We start from the raw sequence: 13,992 nt of genomic DNA on the forward strand, positions 1-13,992 counted from the left end.
GAAAAACATCATTTACTAGGTCATATATCACAATAGTGTGTAATTTTACCTTCAATCTCATTCTCACGTATGTAAACCTTGATTTGTCGACATGAAGTTTCGTATATTCCAAGTTTGGTCCTTGCTTCCAATTTGATGGAAGAATATTGGAATCAGTAACTATTTTTGAGTTGTAGCATATTTTTCTCTTGTTTTCTTTGTTTCATTTTCTTGATATATGGTCGTTTTCGATACATGTTTTGCTTACCTCTTTGTTTCGTTCACTCATTTGGTTTTCTAGCTAAAATTAACGCTGATAAGCATCGGTGGAATTTGGGAGAGACCTATTGCTATAGAAAATGAACGACCAGTCCTTCCGGCAGTCTACAATGATGTAAAATACTACGAATCAGAGAGAACCGTTTTCCTATCTGCCATTGAAGACCTATATAAATGGTGAGTGACATGATATAGCTGATTTTATTATATATTTGAAAAGTGTTTATCCTCGAGAAGGAGATGAAGATGAAACAAATTTTAATTCTAACATTGTCAAGCATGAAATGGTCAAGTCTCTTAGCGATGCTTGTGGACCCAGCCCAACCATTTCTCCAGGTTAGAATAAAGGGAGCCGAAAAAATATCCACTAAGTGGATCCTGCCAAAAAAATCGATGAAGTACCCCGCCAATGGGTCCAGTCTGCAGTGACCCCCTCATACCTCATTATCTTCAATGGTGGGGTTCAAATACCCCGCCAAAATAATGGATACCATCTTTAACAGGTTGTAGGATTCGAATTTATCCCAAAAGTATCTTCTGGAAGAATATGGCCCATATGTATTAAGAATATTAAATATGTCCTTCAAGCCCCTGATGAAACTAGATAGAAGGATACCTGCAAAGGATTTTTAGGCAAGAAAATTCATGAGCTTAGGATCCTAAAAATCTGCAAGACCTCCAAATAAACTCAAAGAATCCACAACACATACCCACCACCTAAGACAAATGTATAGGAGATTGGGCCAAATTTTGTCTCCAATCATCATCATCTCTTGTAAAAGGATAATAGAGGGATGATTAACCCCAATCAAGTGTCGGAGTATGATGATTTTTTCGACACTCCCAAAGCCCCTCACGTTTAAGGATGTGATTATCATGGTAATCCCTCATAATCTAGAAAATAATCTCTAAGGGCCCGAATGAGAGAGAAAGTAGAAAAAAATTATGACGTACCAAGATATAATGTTCTAGAAGGATTGTGAAGATCACTATCAGCCCCATTCGAACAATTCAAAGGTTTCAAAAAATATTCCTTCATAATGGTCACATTATGATGTGAATTGGGACTAATAGAGATCTTAGGAGAGGAGGGTGAACGAATTAGCAAGGTCTCCAGATGGATAGCAGGGTGAAGGCAAAAAAACTCGACATAACTCCCCACCAAATTAGTAGGAGAAACGTCTCTAGAAAAAGTCTCAAATTGAATGTGAGTAGGGTCGGGGCTAACAATCAATGAGTCATGAGTAGTGTAGATTGTCCCATTCGCATCAAAAGATAGAGTTTGGGTAGATTCAAAATTGTGTTAACATGGAGCAATTTCTGGTACAAATAACAATGAAGGATGTTCAATACCATCAGAATGTGGCAGCTGAATATGCGAAGAAACAATATGTAAAGGATGGAATGTAGAATCACTAAGGGAAACAACACTCGCTACCAAATCATTACAAATATGTTACTCAGGACATGTCATAGGTGGTGTGATTTTAAGCTTACCCGAGAGAGAGTGTTGACCAATCTCTTGAGCCGTCGGAGAGTCTACAAATGTGAATGGACGACCCCCATCACAGGTGGTCTCTGATATTCCATGTCGCTGATTTCTAAATCTACGTGGGCGCTCAGCAATAATATGCCCAACATTATGATAACCTAGGTAGAAAAAAGGAATTGGCCAATAGTCAATTCTTTGCCTTGTAGAGAAGCCACTGCAATTGCGCTGCACCTTCGTGCTAAGACCAACAACAAATTCCACCTCCATCGAAATCCATTTGATACATTTATCTCTCTGTAACATGATTGTTTCCTCCAGGAAAATAAATTTACCAATGGAATTGGTGATCATCATGAGTGATTCACGTGACTAGAATACGAGGGGTAAACTAGGGAGTTTATACCAAACCAATTTCTTTTATGGTAATTCTAGGTATCGATCAAATCCCACATGCCACTGATGTAAAGAGAGGAAACCATGGCCATCAACCCAATACGATCCCAAAATCTTTTCATCTTCGTCATCATTAATAAAGTGGAAGCAGAACCACTAATTGTATAAAATGCCAAAAAGAGGAGAGTACTTAAGAATAGGGTACTAGTGTTCTTTAACGCAAGACGTCATCTGAGAGTCATCCATTCATAGATAATACCACTTACCCACCAAAGCCCGTTGTTGTAATCCTACCACCCGGTCCCAAAAAACATCAGAACCAAAAACGAGTTTCTGATAATCCAGATCAACCTTAACTGCGTTCTTTTTCCGTGAATGATAGAATTTTTTTTCCATGGATTACCACATTCAGGTTCAATAGCCGGTGGGGATACCAAAACATTTGAATCCACGTGTATAGCTCCATGTACAAGAGATATCCCAGAGGGTTGGACTCCCGACTTGGGATAGCCACGACTCTCCACCTCAATAGTCTCATGTACCAACGCATTGAGTAATGGCATGTGATCGCCCCAGTTGCATTTAGTATCAAGTGACATCCCCTTGATAGATGTAAAGGCCAGTTGTTTAGCTCACACCATCGACACTCTGCAACCCCACCTATATGTGCACCAAAGTAGAGAGCATTACTAAAAATACCTTATGTAGAAGTGTCTGAAAAAACCTCGATAAAATATGTAGACAAGGTAAATTAATGTCAATTATCAATTATAGGCCCCACTCAATGTAGGTCATCACCAACTTAATCCACTAGGACACCCCTTCAAGTACAATAAGTTGACCAATCACCACCAACCAATGTCATTAAGAAAATCTCATCAAGCAAACAATCGACAAATATCTTCAATGATGACCCAAACCATTAAGGGATTGTCCCTCATAATTAATGGCCAACTTGGAAAATAAATATTTCCCCGGACCAATTAATGACCCCAAGAGACTCCTTCTTAATAGAATTCAAAATTCAAATATGTTACCAACTCCACCAACCAAAATGAATGCACTTACGTAGCTGTAAATATCATCTGAAATCCCCCGATCAACCAATTCAAAACTAAAGAGGAGTAGGAATATCCATAAGAGAAAAGGTTTAGAAGAAAGACCACATAAAATGACCAGCGAGTTCGTCTAAGATAGACCACAGAGAAGACCAATAGGTAGCAGCTAAGATCCCAAAAAATCCCATGATCGACCAATCCCAAACTAGAGAAGGAGAAGGAAGATACATAGGAGCAAAGGTTTAGAAGAAAGACCACGAAAACAACCAACTAGTGCGTCTCTGATAGACCACATAGTAGAACAAAAACTAGAGTGTAAAAAAAATTGTTATTAGTGTACCTTGAAACAAAAAAACCAATAGAGATCTCTGATATCATCTAGAATCATGATAAAAGTTGAATCTAGCTTAGATAATTGTGCTTAGACATATTGCACCCAACAACACCAGCAACTGCACCAATGAAGGCTACATTTAATCAATTTACTTCCACACATGTAGCCAAAATTACCGTCCTTGTGAATTTTGTGACTAATGATTCCACAATCCAATCTTTTATCCTTAATGTCTGCTTCTCGCAAAAGTTGTCGTAGAGATTTTGAAGTAGGCATATTGTCTACCAACGGATATTTTGTAATTTTCCTCCACCGTCCTTGTAGAAATTATGGTGTAGATTTGCAATTGTTCATGAAGTTTTAAGCAAAATCATAAGACACAAACCTACTCTACTGCTCTGCGGAAGTTAATTCACAATTTAGAACAAAAAATTCAAATATGCAATAAGAAATAACACACATGCACACAATATTTTTCCTGGGGAAAGCAATCTACTAAAAACCCCAATTCTTGCTTGGATTAATATGATGAATAGAGGTGTATTACAATTTATTTGCTCAATTGAGCACAAATTGCAAGTGAATAACCTATCTGTCTTCTCACTGAGAAGCTATGACCTAGACTTAGTCAATTTATGCCTCTACTTGAGCCCCTATTTCCTTGCGAAATTCCTTGAGAAATTTGCCCCTATTATTTAGGAATTTTTCCAAAATGGATTCCACAATTCCCAAGGTTGATCATCTGACTGCATGCAAGACGTGTACACTCAAGACTAGTCTACAACTGATGTTACACTCCCTTGGAATCTCCACCATAGCTGGGGAACTTGAATTCTCTTCATGCACTAGTTATTTTGGGTTGATTTATCAATTAACTAAATAATCACTGAGTTTCACTAAAGTCTCACTGCACAATTGACCTTCCACTAGTTCTTCCAACAATTGGAACTAGTTTAACTAAAAACAACTTGAAATAATTGACTTTAATTGCTACAAATTAGCAATCACACATGCTTAACTGAACTCTAACTCCTCCAACTCAAATTTATTGAGTACGCTGGTGACACAAGTCATGTCACACAACTTAACTGCATCCAACTTGTCTGCTGAATTGGAAATTCAAATTTTCTCAATTTAATCAAGGCAAAATCAAATTGATAATTTCTTGCTGCATTTTTCAACAATCCTTTAGGTGAATCTAATCCATGTTATCGATGACAGTCAAGAGTTCCAACATAACAATGTGTTGATAACAACAACGAGTGGATAGAAGTAGCATTCAAAATAAATGAAACGATCAAAAACACAAATTACAACACAATTAATGGAGACCCTGAAAAATACTCCAATTATGTTACTGCGTATTCATATTCAACGAAAGTGCCTCCATTTCTCCTCTCACTAAGCATACATTTGTTGTGATCTCCATTGCCCTAAATCCCATCAGTTGTTGTCAGCCTCCATCGCTCCACTTCCTGAATAACCCATCAATAGTGTAAAGACAAACCCCTAATCCTTTACCTTTACCTCTTTTACGAGTGCCTCGTATTGAAAATTTTAAGACAAATGATTTCTTTTATATTAAAAAATTATCTTAAAATCCCCCTCTGTGTAGTAGTGTCGAATCCAACGACAAACAAGTTGTCTCTAATCATATCAATAGAGATCGAAGGGACATAAGAGGAATTGATGTTCGGGAAATCTCGCCAGGGAAAGTTGTCGCATTCTTCAAAGTTGGCTACCCCCACAAAACCAAGAGCACAAAAGGTCATTGTCTTTATATAAGATAACGTGAATGGTCAGTGAAATAGCAACATCGGTATATGCGGGAGACAATAGTAGCCTGCAAGCTGGTGGACTTAGGGTGCACTGTCAGAGTTAATTTTGCAATTCTTAGATAATATTGTTTTAAATTGATATGGTTTTCCCTTAATTTTTAATTGTCTTAAATAGGTTTCGTCTTAATTGTTATTGTCTTAAGTGGCCATTGTCTTAAATGTAAAGTTTTGTCTTAAAATATTTTTATCTCAAACTGCTTTTGTCTTAAAATTTGTGTGTCTTAAACTGTTTTTGTCTTAAATATAAAGTTTTGTCTTCAAATATTTTTGTTTCAAATTGTTTTTGTCTGAGTTTTGTCTTAAGATATTTTTAAAGGTTTTATAACAAGAATATAAAGATTGGCTTAAATAAAAAGTTTTAGGTTGGTTTGAAAAAGGTAAATAATTAAATGAAAAGTTGTTTATTAAGATTTTTTAATTTAATATTTATTATATTTGGTAATATTTTTTTTGTTTGAATTTTTACAAAATAAAAAGAAAATATATATTATATAATTTAGATTTTAAAATAAAAATAAAAAATTTGTTATATGATATGGATTTTTATATGATTTGTTTTTTGGTTTTGTTGGTTTTTTTTTTGGGGAGGCGGGGGGAGCTGTGAGGCAGCGAGTCTCTGCATGAAGTTAATATTTAAGGTCTAAGCCAGTTCGAATACCAGTCGCAGCAGTTTAGCTTGTTTACTCCGAAGGATTCTAGTTAGCATTCAAGCAAGCAGCACTAGGAACAGAGGCCATAGAGACAGAAGCAGGGGCATCATCAACACCAATTGCATAGAAATAAAGGGCATCAGAGGTAGAGCCAATTTCAGATTCTCCAGTTACAGGGCATCAGAGGTAGAGCCAATTTCAGATTCTCCGGTTACAGGGCATCAGAGGTAGAGCCAATTTCAAATTCTCCGGTTACAGGGCATCAGGAGCAGCATTCAAGTAAGCATATCAGCCATCAGATCCAAATCCCATGTCCGTGGGGGCAATTTTTGGTTATTAAGGTAAAGGCAGTTCGAATACCAGTTGCAGCAGTTTAGCTTGTTTACTCCGAAGGATTCTAGTTAGCATTCAAGCAAGCAGCACTAGGAACAGAGACCATAGAGACAGAAGCAGGGGCATCATCAACACCAATTGCATAGAAATAAAGGGCATTAGAGGTAGAGATAATTTCAGATTCTCCGGTTACAGGGCATCAGGAGCAGCATTCAAGTAAGCATACCAGCCATCATGAAATGCATGTCATGCATCCAATATTACATAATAGAGCTGAATTTTAAGAAGCCTGAGAGAAGTCAAATTACTCCAGCTTCTGGATCTGTGGGATGATTCGCTGCCTCTATAATAAATTTGGCCTTTACTTCACTAGCATTCTCCCTGTGACCAGTACGCAATAGCAATCAAATTACTAAATTAGCATCTCCAACTTTGCAATAACAGTGATTATGGAATGTATGTATCAAAACTAAATCTCAACAAAGTAGCCTATGCAATGCAGTGTTTTGTCAATTGAATTAAAAAGTACTTTCAAATCCCTGTCAACTTCCAAATGCCAGATGGTCTTTGTGTGCTTCATTAAAGCTGGAATGTCAAGGCCATTGCTGTTCTTTATAGCTCCTGAAATGTCACTAACTGCTACAATCTTTGCACCCTTTTCATGGATAAGTTCAGCTGCCCAGGAACCGACATTTCCAAAACCCTGAAAAGGTCAGAGAGGTTTTGGTTCAAGAATGTATTTCAGTCTGTAATGGTTCCAATCCCCTCGAATTGATGTTATTGCCATATTTATGCAGCCAATTTCATTTCATTTAGTGTCCATAGATATCATTTGAGTAAAGCAAAAGCATGGTAATGAGTTTCTTTGATGCAATTAGTGCAACTAGTAAATTCAAAGAAAGGCAAGCAAGATGGTGTTTTTTTTTATGCGGCTAGACTTACATTCACAGTAAAGGCTGAAGAGAAAAACAATCTACCTGGATTACAAAACGTTGACCTGAGATGCTTTTACCATACTCAGCTAATAAAGCTTCTGTTGCAAACATAACACCTCTACCAGTTGCAGCATCCCTGCCAAGGGATCCACCTAGATCCTATCCATCACAAAAGAATCTTTCTAACATCAAAAAGCTATGTAAATTATACACTCAAGAGGTTGGTGAGGTCTTTTGGAATAAAGATTTATATACTTACAACAGGTTTTCCAGTAACAATTGCAGGTGAGTATTCGTGGAATTTTGAATACTCGTCTAATATCCAGGCCATTGTCTGTTCACATCAACCATGTAAGCATAGTGGATATTGAAGAAATATGTATTAAATCTCGGAGCTAATAACATCTATGTGGACTCCAATCAAATCATGGATCTTCTGAGTAAAGACACGAGTAAGCCTTTCTAACTCACTGAAACTTAAACTCCGTGGGTCGCAACCAATACCACCCTTTGCTCCCCCATATGGTATGTTAGCTACAGCAGTCTTCCATGTCATTAGTTGTGCTAAGGCATTTACCTCATCTGGGTCAACCTGCATACCCCAGCGATAAATAGATTATTTATAGCATTCTCTGAAATGATTGTTGCAGGGTACACACCTGGTATAATTCATCTGAAATAAGTCCCTTTCCATGTGCAAAAGGCACCTGTGTGCTGTCAAATGCTTCATCTGTAATTCCATTTCCAACCAGATAACCCTGAAAAACTAGCCATGCAAGAAGCCAGACAATGAGAAAACGTAACGTAGTTTCTAGTCATCAACATATTTTGGAGAGGCCTGAATGAAGGCTATGAATTTCAATTAGATTAGCAAAGAGTTTTGACCTTAAGGTTCAAGGTTGGCTACTTAATACCAGCTGCATTTTCTGTCATAGACAATATACAACACATATGAAGGAAACCCTCCTATGAAAATTTCAACACCTTCAAAAAGCTGTAAAACTTCAAAGCAAAATTGAGCAGACAATGACGTTCTGCTAGTGAAAAATATCTCGAGTGGAGAAGGCAGGGCCACACTCACGAATTTATAGATATGTACGTAGCCAGATCTTTTGAAATAGCATAAATCTGACCAGTAACATGTCTGGACTCTGAAGTATCTATTACCCTCTTCACCAAACTTCCAATATTCTGGCTCATGATACTTGACACCTCTGAAAGAACACAAATTATTCTTATTAGCACATTTTCCTAAATGTAAGACAGTAAATATTAGAAAACTGCGAGAACCAAGGTTTTGTATTGCAGCAGGCACACGAAAATCCTCAACAGGCAGCCTTAAAAGAACACCTCAGTTTAAACTTCAAACTCCACAACACTCTACACATGATTTACTGCCATTCAAGTATTATAATACCATGGCTTTTGATTCAAACAAAGAACCTCAATTCCGTGGAAGACATCTATGTCCCCTCTAAATATAAAACGACTTCGGAAACTGTTTACAAGCCACTAATTTGAATTTTGTACAGAGTGACAGAACACAGCACAAGGATATGATTTGCTTCTGAAATCCAAAAGACTATAATCATTTAGCTCTATACATCTTCAATCACAATTTTCACAAAATTATAAACTGCTTTATGCTGTTTGGTCATAGCTACTTACTTCTGTGCAAGAACAGGTCCAGACTTCATGCAACCAAGGTAAATTCTTAACCTGGATAAGAACTTTCTCTCCATAATTTTGTTTCACTGCACACATGAACTCATGAAGGAAGTCATAATATTCCTACAAAGCATAAAAACATATCATCAGCCACAAGATATTTTGTCCCTGAGAACTGAAGAAAATAAAGGAAGCATTTACTAGTTCATTCAAATAGAAGGAAACCTGGCCAGTTGTGCGCTTTTGTCGGAGACCAGTATAAAATTCATCATTTAAGAGATTTTCATTGTTGGTCCCAACATCAATTGTTATTGGAAGACGCTGTCCACATACCAGTAGAGTAGTTAAGAGAATAAAAATACAAAATAATTGACTGACTACAAAAGGCGAGACATGCAATAGTGGGTTAAAAATCCTTTTCTGTCAGTTACATGCATTCATCATGGAATAGAAATGAAGGGGCTCTAAAATGTACTATGTACAAGGTGCTTAGCAGACTAAGCTATACAACAGAAAGAATCAATTTACCAGTTTTGCCGTAACTTTGCTGAAATTAGCATATGTTTAAACAATAAACTATAGGTTATTGTGCTGCATACCGATGAAGGACGAACTCCACCAAGTGCAGTGTATAGAGATAATTTCCCTACAGGTATGCCCATACCCTGTCAGTAGTGAAAACAAGTGTCAAATGGATAATACAAACAAGGGGCAAAGATACAAGGAAATGTGAACACCCTAGTTAAAATAACAGGCATTTATTGAGTAAAGATGAGTTATAATAGAAACATCAGACAGGCAGAAAATGTGGAAAGATACAAACTAAGAATACACCCTAAGTTAAAATGACATGAACTAAATGCACACAGGTTCCAGTTTCTGGTTATTAAGTTTCCTTTTACCTGTATCCCTTCATAGATATGCAGATAAAAAGAACAAAAGCTCACAGTAAAAAACAAACTAAGACAAACATGGAAGGAGTACTCTGGTAACAAGGATTCAATGCACACCAGCATAATAGCATTTACTTTGTAACATCCACCAAGAGTTTATAAAACAACCTTTCATTCCGCTCCTGCCAAGAGAAATTGTGTAACCCAGTAAACTATACTGTCAAACATATTTTATGCAATTTCCTTCCAGTAGTATCAACCACTTGCTTTCTCAGTAACAACATTGACCTCAAAAATACAACATGCTAAAAGTAGCACCCTTATAAGAAGTTAAAAGCAGGCCTAAACAAACCAGAAACCACATGAAAACAAATACAGCCAAAAAGCAACACATTCTTCATGCTCACATTATCCACTGAGGAAACACTCTGACTCCGATTGTCTACAGATTCCTTTGGTGCTGAACCATCCTCTAATGGTTGTCGTTCAGGAGAAGTGGTCTGGACTGGAGATACATACACCACCCTCAATTTGTGTTCCTCATATACCTTGTCAGATTCCTTGTTGAACTGGATGACACAAAAAATTGTTTCAACTGAGAGAATCCCTTGCAATGAGCACTAAGCTTCAGGGAAAATAGTTTTTAGTGTGAACTCACCATATTTGGAGTAATATCTTTAGCAGTCGTCCCAGCAGGGACCATAACACTCTGCACAAGAAATTTGTTCTTACATTGCATATCAGGTGGTATCTCTTTTTGCGCTTGCATGGTGACTACAAATAAAACAAAACCAATAAAATAAGAAGCTTCAAACCTGTCACATCACATGTAGACTGAGGTGGGATGACGCCTGTATTGGGTCGTACACAGTACTTCTTTGGAGATGTAGTTTTCACCTGTCATAATAGAATGCAGCAATAACCTCTGGTCATCTTGTTAAAACAAGTCTCTGAAAAGTGGTCCCACCCATCAGGCAGAAAATCTAGAGTTGTATCACAAGGCATAGAATAAATAGAAAATACGGCAATCTCAAGTGACTTCACCCTAGACATCGATGCCTTTCATGTGTGCAGAACTGTAATACCTCCATGGAAATTGAAATTAGAGAAATGAGCAGAATATTTACAAAAGAAAAACAAAAGGAAATATGGCTACCTTAAATGCAACATCGAAGTCCATGTTGTTGACTAGCTGAAGAGAGCATGAACTTTGCTTCTTCAATTCAACTGATTACCATTGATACAAAATCAGATATCCATTAGACTACCAAAATGTTGGCAATAAAACATAACTATCAAATGCTGAATATAATTTTGTTTAATATCCTTCCTTGTACAATAAGGCAAACATTTTTGTTTAATACCCTTCCTTGTACAATAAGGCAAACATAAAAATCATACATAAGATGCTCATACAATGGTGCACTATAAATAGTATATACTATTGTCAAACGAAAATCACTTTGTATTTATGCATTCTACAGTTCTATCAAAACCAAATTATGAAAATGAAACACAAAAAAAAAAGAGTGTTATATATTAACTACGAAGGACACCAATTAAAAAGTTTCAAAACCTTCTTGCGTCCGCAAATTGACTAACTTTGTGGTGAGCAAAGTCCCCAAGATTTTTTGGGCATTTGTCACTACCCTGGACAGCAGATGAAAAAACACAAAATGCAAAACATGCATAGACTGACATTCGAACTAAAAATTGCAACAGCTTCCCATGCCAAACGCATTTGTTGTAGATCATATTTCCTGTGCTTTTTATGATGTCAATGATATTATTTAATTCAATAACTCCGTTCTCAAAGATCATCTTTTTTCTTGGAATGGACAAGAAAATCTATGTACACAACACAATTATAGTTAATTTCAGACAAATAGGCAAAGAAAATTGAAGCCTATATCATAATATTATGACAAATGAACCAAAGCACATTAGAAGGAATTAGTATTATGAAGCTATTCACTTACAGAGAAACGTAAGTTCTCCCGGCTGAATTGTGACAATTTCGTTAGTCATGACTAGTTTTATGCCAGGTAACCTGTATCCTTGAAGTTGGCCACTGACAATATAAATAATATCGAGTTCACAGAATGATCAATTCACACACCTACAATCCAAGCCACAAGAAACAATCAGTTATAAACAAAAATAATCTAGCTCACAAAAGCCTGAGTTTGCACAGAATTCATTGTGTGCTATTAAGAGACAGATCAATGATCTCATGTGCTAAAAGTGAATTCCTCCCCGGTGATCCGACAATATTTGGACAATCCATCCAAACACGGTAATTGCATGCATTCAAAAGAAAGATTTTACCCTTGACCAAGGAGGAGGGAGATTCTGCCAATAACCAAAGTTTAATCAACGATCCAAATAAAGCCTGGAAGCAAAATCAAGAACTGACCGACAGTATACTCCTTCGCCTGCCCAAAGAAGAAAATAAAAGATTCACATCAATGCCAAAAATTTCAACACAGAAATCGAAAATACATAAATTCATCTGCAAAAACCCTGCTAATTTCAGAGGGCGAGGCAATAAACTATGTGAATTTGCAGTTCTATTATCTTCAAACAAATTTAGCGGGGACCTGAAGCAAAAATCTAAATCTATGATCGGAGACTCGCAAAGTTCTGCATAAAGTGTAAACTCCGAGTTATCGCAAATTACGAAACAATCTAACGAAAAGACCAGGCAAAAACCTAACTCTATACGGAAAAAACGGCATTTGTTTCCTGTGTGGAACTACGAATACTTTAAATGTAAAGTTCGCGTAATTGCCGAAGAATTTAGCAGCAGAAAACTCCCTCTTGAAAAGGGATACAACATTAGAAATTCCTCAGTAAGGGAAGTAAACATTGTAAGTTCAATACCTCTCTCGGGTAAAGAAAAGGCAAATTATGCACCCGGGAAAAGGTAGAATCCGGTGTCGGGAACGAGAGTCAAGAATTATCACCAGCAACTTCAAGCGAGTACCTAGTAAGCTGAGCTAGGGCGTTACAGGCACCTGTGTGATGTCAAATGCTTCATCTGTAATTCCATTTCCAACCAGATAACCCTGAAAAACTAGCCATGCAAGAAGTCAGTAGGCCTGAATGAAGCCTATGAATTTCAATTAGATTAGCAAAGAGACTGGACGTAGTAATAAACAGGCTAGTAATAAAAAGAAAAAACGAATAATTAAAAGTTATATAAAAAATTATTAAATAAAATAATATGACAATTAGAATATATAAATATATAAAAGTCGCCACAGCTGGACCGCTGGACTTCATGCTACCGCATGGATACCAAGTGTCGCGTTAAGTCCCGACGGAAAATCCCAATGGCGCAATTCATGCAGTGAATGAATGGCTTCTGTGCGCAGCGGGTGAACCACTTTCTGTGTGCAGTGGGTGAACCACTTGAGTTAATGGCTTATTTGAATGGCTTCGTGCAGTTAATGACTTGGGAGAGAGACAGGGGCAAACCGACAAGAAAACGAGCTTAGGCTTAGGCTTAGGCTCGTTGGCAGGGGAAAGTTTGGAGTGGCCTTCTGAAGAAAACGAAAAAAAAAATGCGAGGCAGATCTTCCGGGGGTTCGTTTTCCCCCAAATTGATTGTGCTCCTCTGCATTCCTCAATGGGTCACCTGTTCTTGAGAAGCCTGATGGACAAGGCCCTGAGGTACGCCAGAAGGCATTTATGCTGTCTGTAGCATTTCTAGATATCCGTTGATTTTGATAATTGGACCTTTTGTTCCTCACAGGATCCAAACTGAAGCAGTTGGAGGAGAAGAAAGGCATTGTTATTAGATTCGTTATTGGACACAGTGTTACAGCTGGTGGTATTTTGGATCGTGCCATTGATTCAGAAGACGCACAGCATCATGATTTCCTTAGATTGGAACATGTTGAAGGCTACCACGAGCTCTCAGCAAAGACCAAGACCTATTTTTCTACAGCAGGGATTTCTTAACTACATGAAGATCTTGCCGTCAAAGAGGAGGGATTTCTTAACTACATGAAGATCTTGCAATCCTAACAATCCTCCATGATATCAGTGTCGTCATCAAGCCTTCTAGGTAAGTTTTTCATATGCCCTTTATTCCTAGCAAGATCTATTTCAAAAGCAGCAAGCAGCTCCACTAAT

General features: G+C 37.3%; 2 protein-coding genes across 3 annotated transcripts; both read right to left on the minus strand.

Annotated features, from left to right (window-relative positions):
* Positions 1–6,495: 6,495 nt before the first annotated feature.
* On the minus strand, positions 6,496–7,883 carry LOC149200778 (glutamate dehydrogenase 1-like). Of its 2 annotated transcripts, XM_089402801.1 has the most exons (5): positions 7,763–7,883; positions 7,551–7,625; positions 7,334–7,450; positions 6,886–7,059; positions 6,496–6,737 (listed from the first exon to the last, which is right to left on the minus strand). In XM_089402801.1, the coding sequence occupies exons 2-5, from the start codon at positions 7,620–7,622 to the stop codon at positions 6,726–6,728; spliced, it is 375 nt and encodes a 124-aa protein (XP_089258927.1). In that variant the 5' UTR covers positions 7,623–7,625; positions 7,763–7,883; the 3' UTR covers positions 6,496–6,725. The 2 variants fall into 2 exon arrangements, with proteins under 2 accessions (XP_089258927.1, XP_089258926.1); XM_089402800.1 differs by lacking the exon at positions 6,496–6,737 and having other exon boundaries at positions 6,803–7,059.
* On the minus strand, positions 7,696–12,873 carry LOC149200779 (vesicle-associated protein 1-2-like). The gene is made up of 14 exons (XM_089402796.1): positions 12,736–12,873; positions 12,181–12,287; positions 11,832–11,971; positions 11,009–11,079; positions 10,668–10,749; positions 10,511–10,626; positions 10,260–10,421; positions 9,559–9,624; positions 9,185–9,280; positions 8,960–9,082; positions 8,373–8,505; positions 8,177–8,217; positions 7,999–8,049; positions 7,696–7,883 (listed from the first exon to the last, which is right to left on the minus strand). Exons 3-11 carry the CDS (start codon positions 11,878–11,880, stop codon positions 8,488–8,490), a joined length of 783 nt encoding a protein of 260 aa, XP_089258922.1. The 5' UTR covers positions 11,881–11,971; positions 12,181–12,287; positions 12,736–12,873; the 3' UTR covers positions 7,696–7,883; positions 7,999–8,049; positions 8,177–8,217; positions 8,373–8,487.
* Between the last annotated feature and the right edge of the window lie 1,119 nt (positions 12,874–13,992).

Source organism: Pinus tabuliformis, chromosome 2_1 (assembly GCF_031772625.1).
Source record: "Pinus tabuliformis cultivar Carrire ecotype Pingquan chromosome 2_1, CPIR1, whole genome shotgun sequence".
NCBI classification, from domain to species: domain Eukaryota; kingdom Viridiplantae; phylum Streptophyta; class Pinopsida; order Pinales; family Pinaceae; genus Pinus; species Pinus tabuliformis.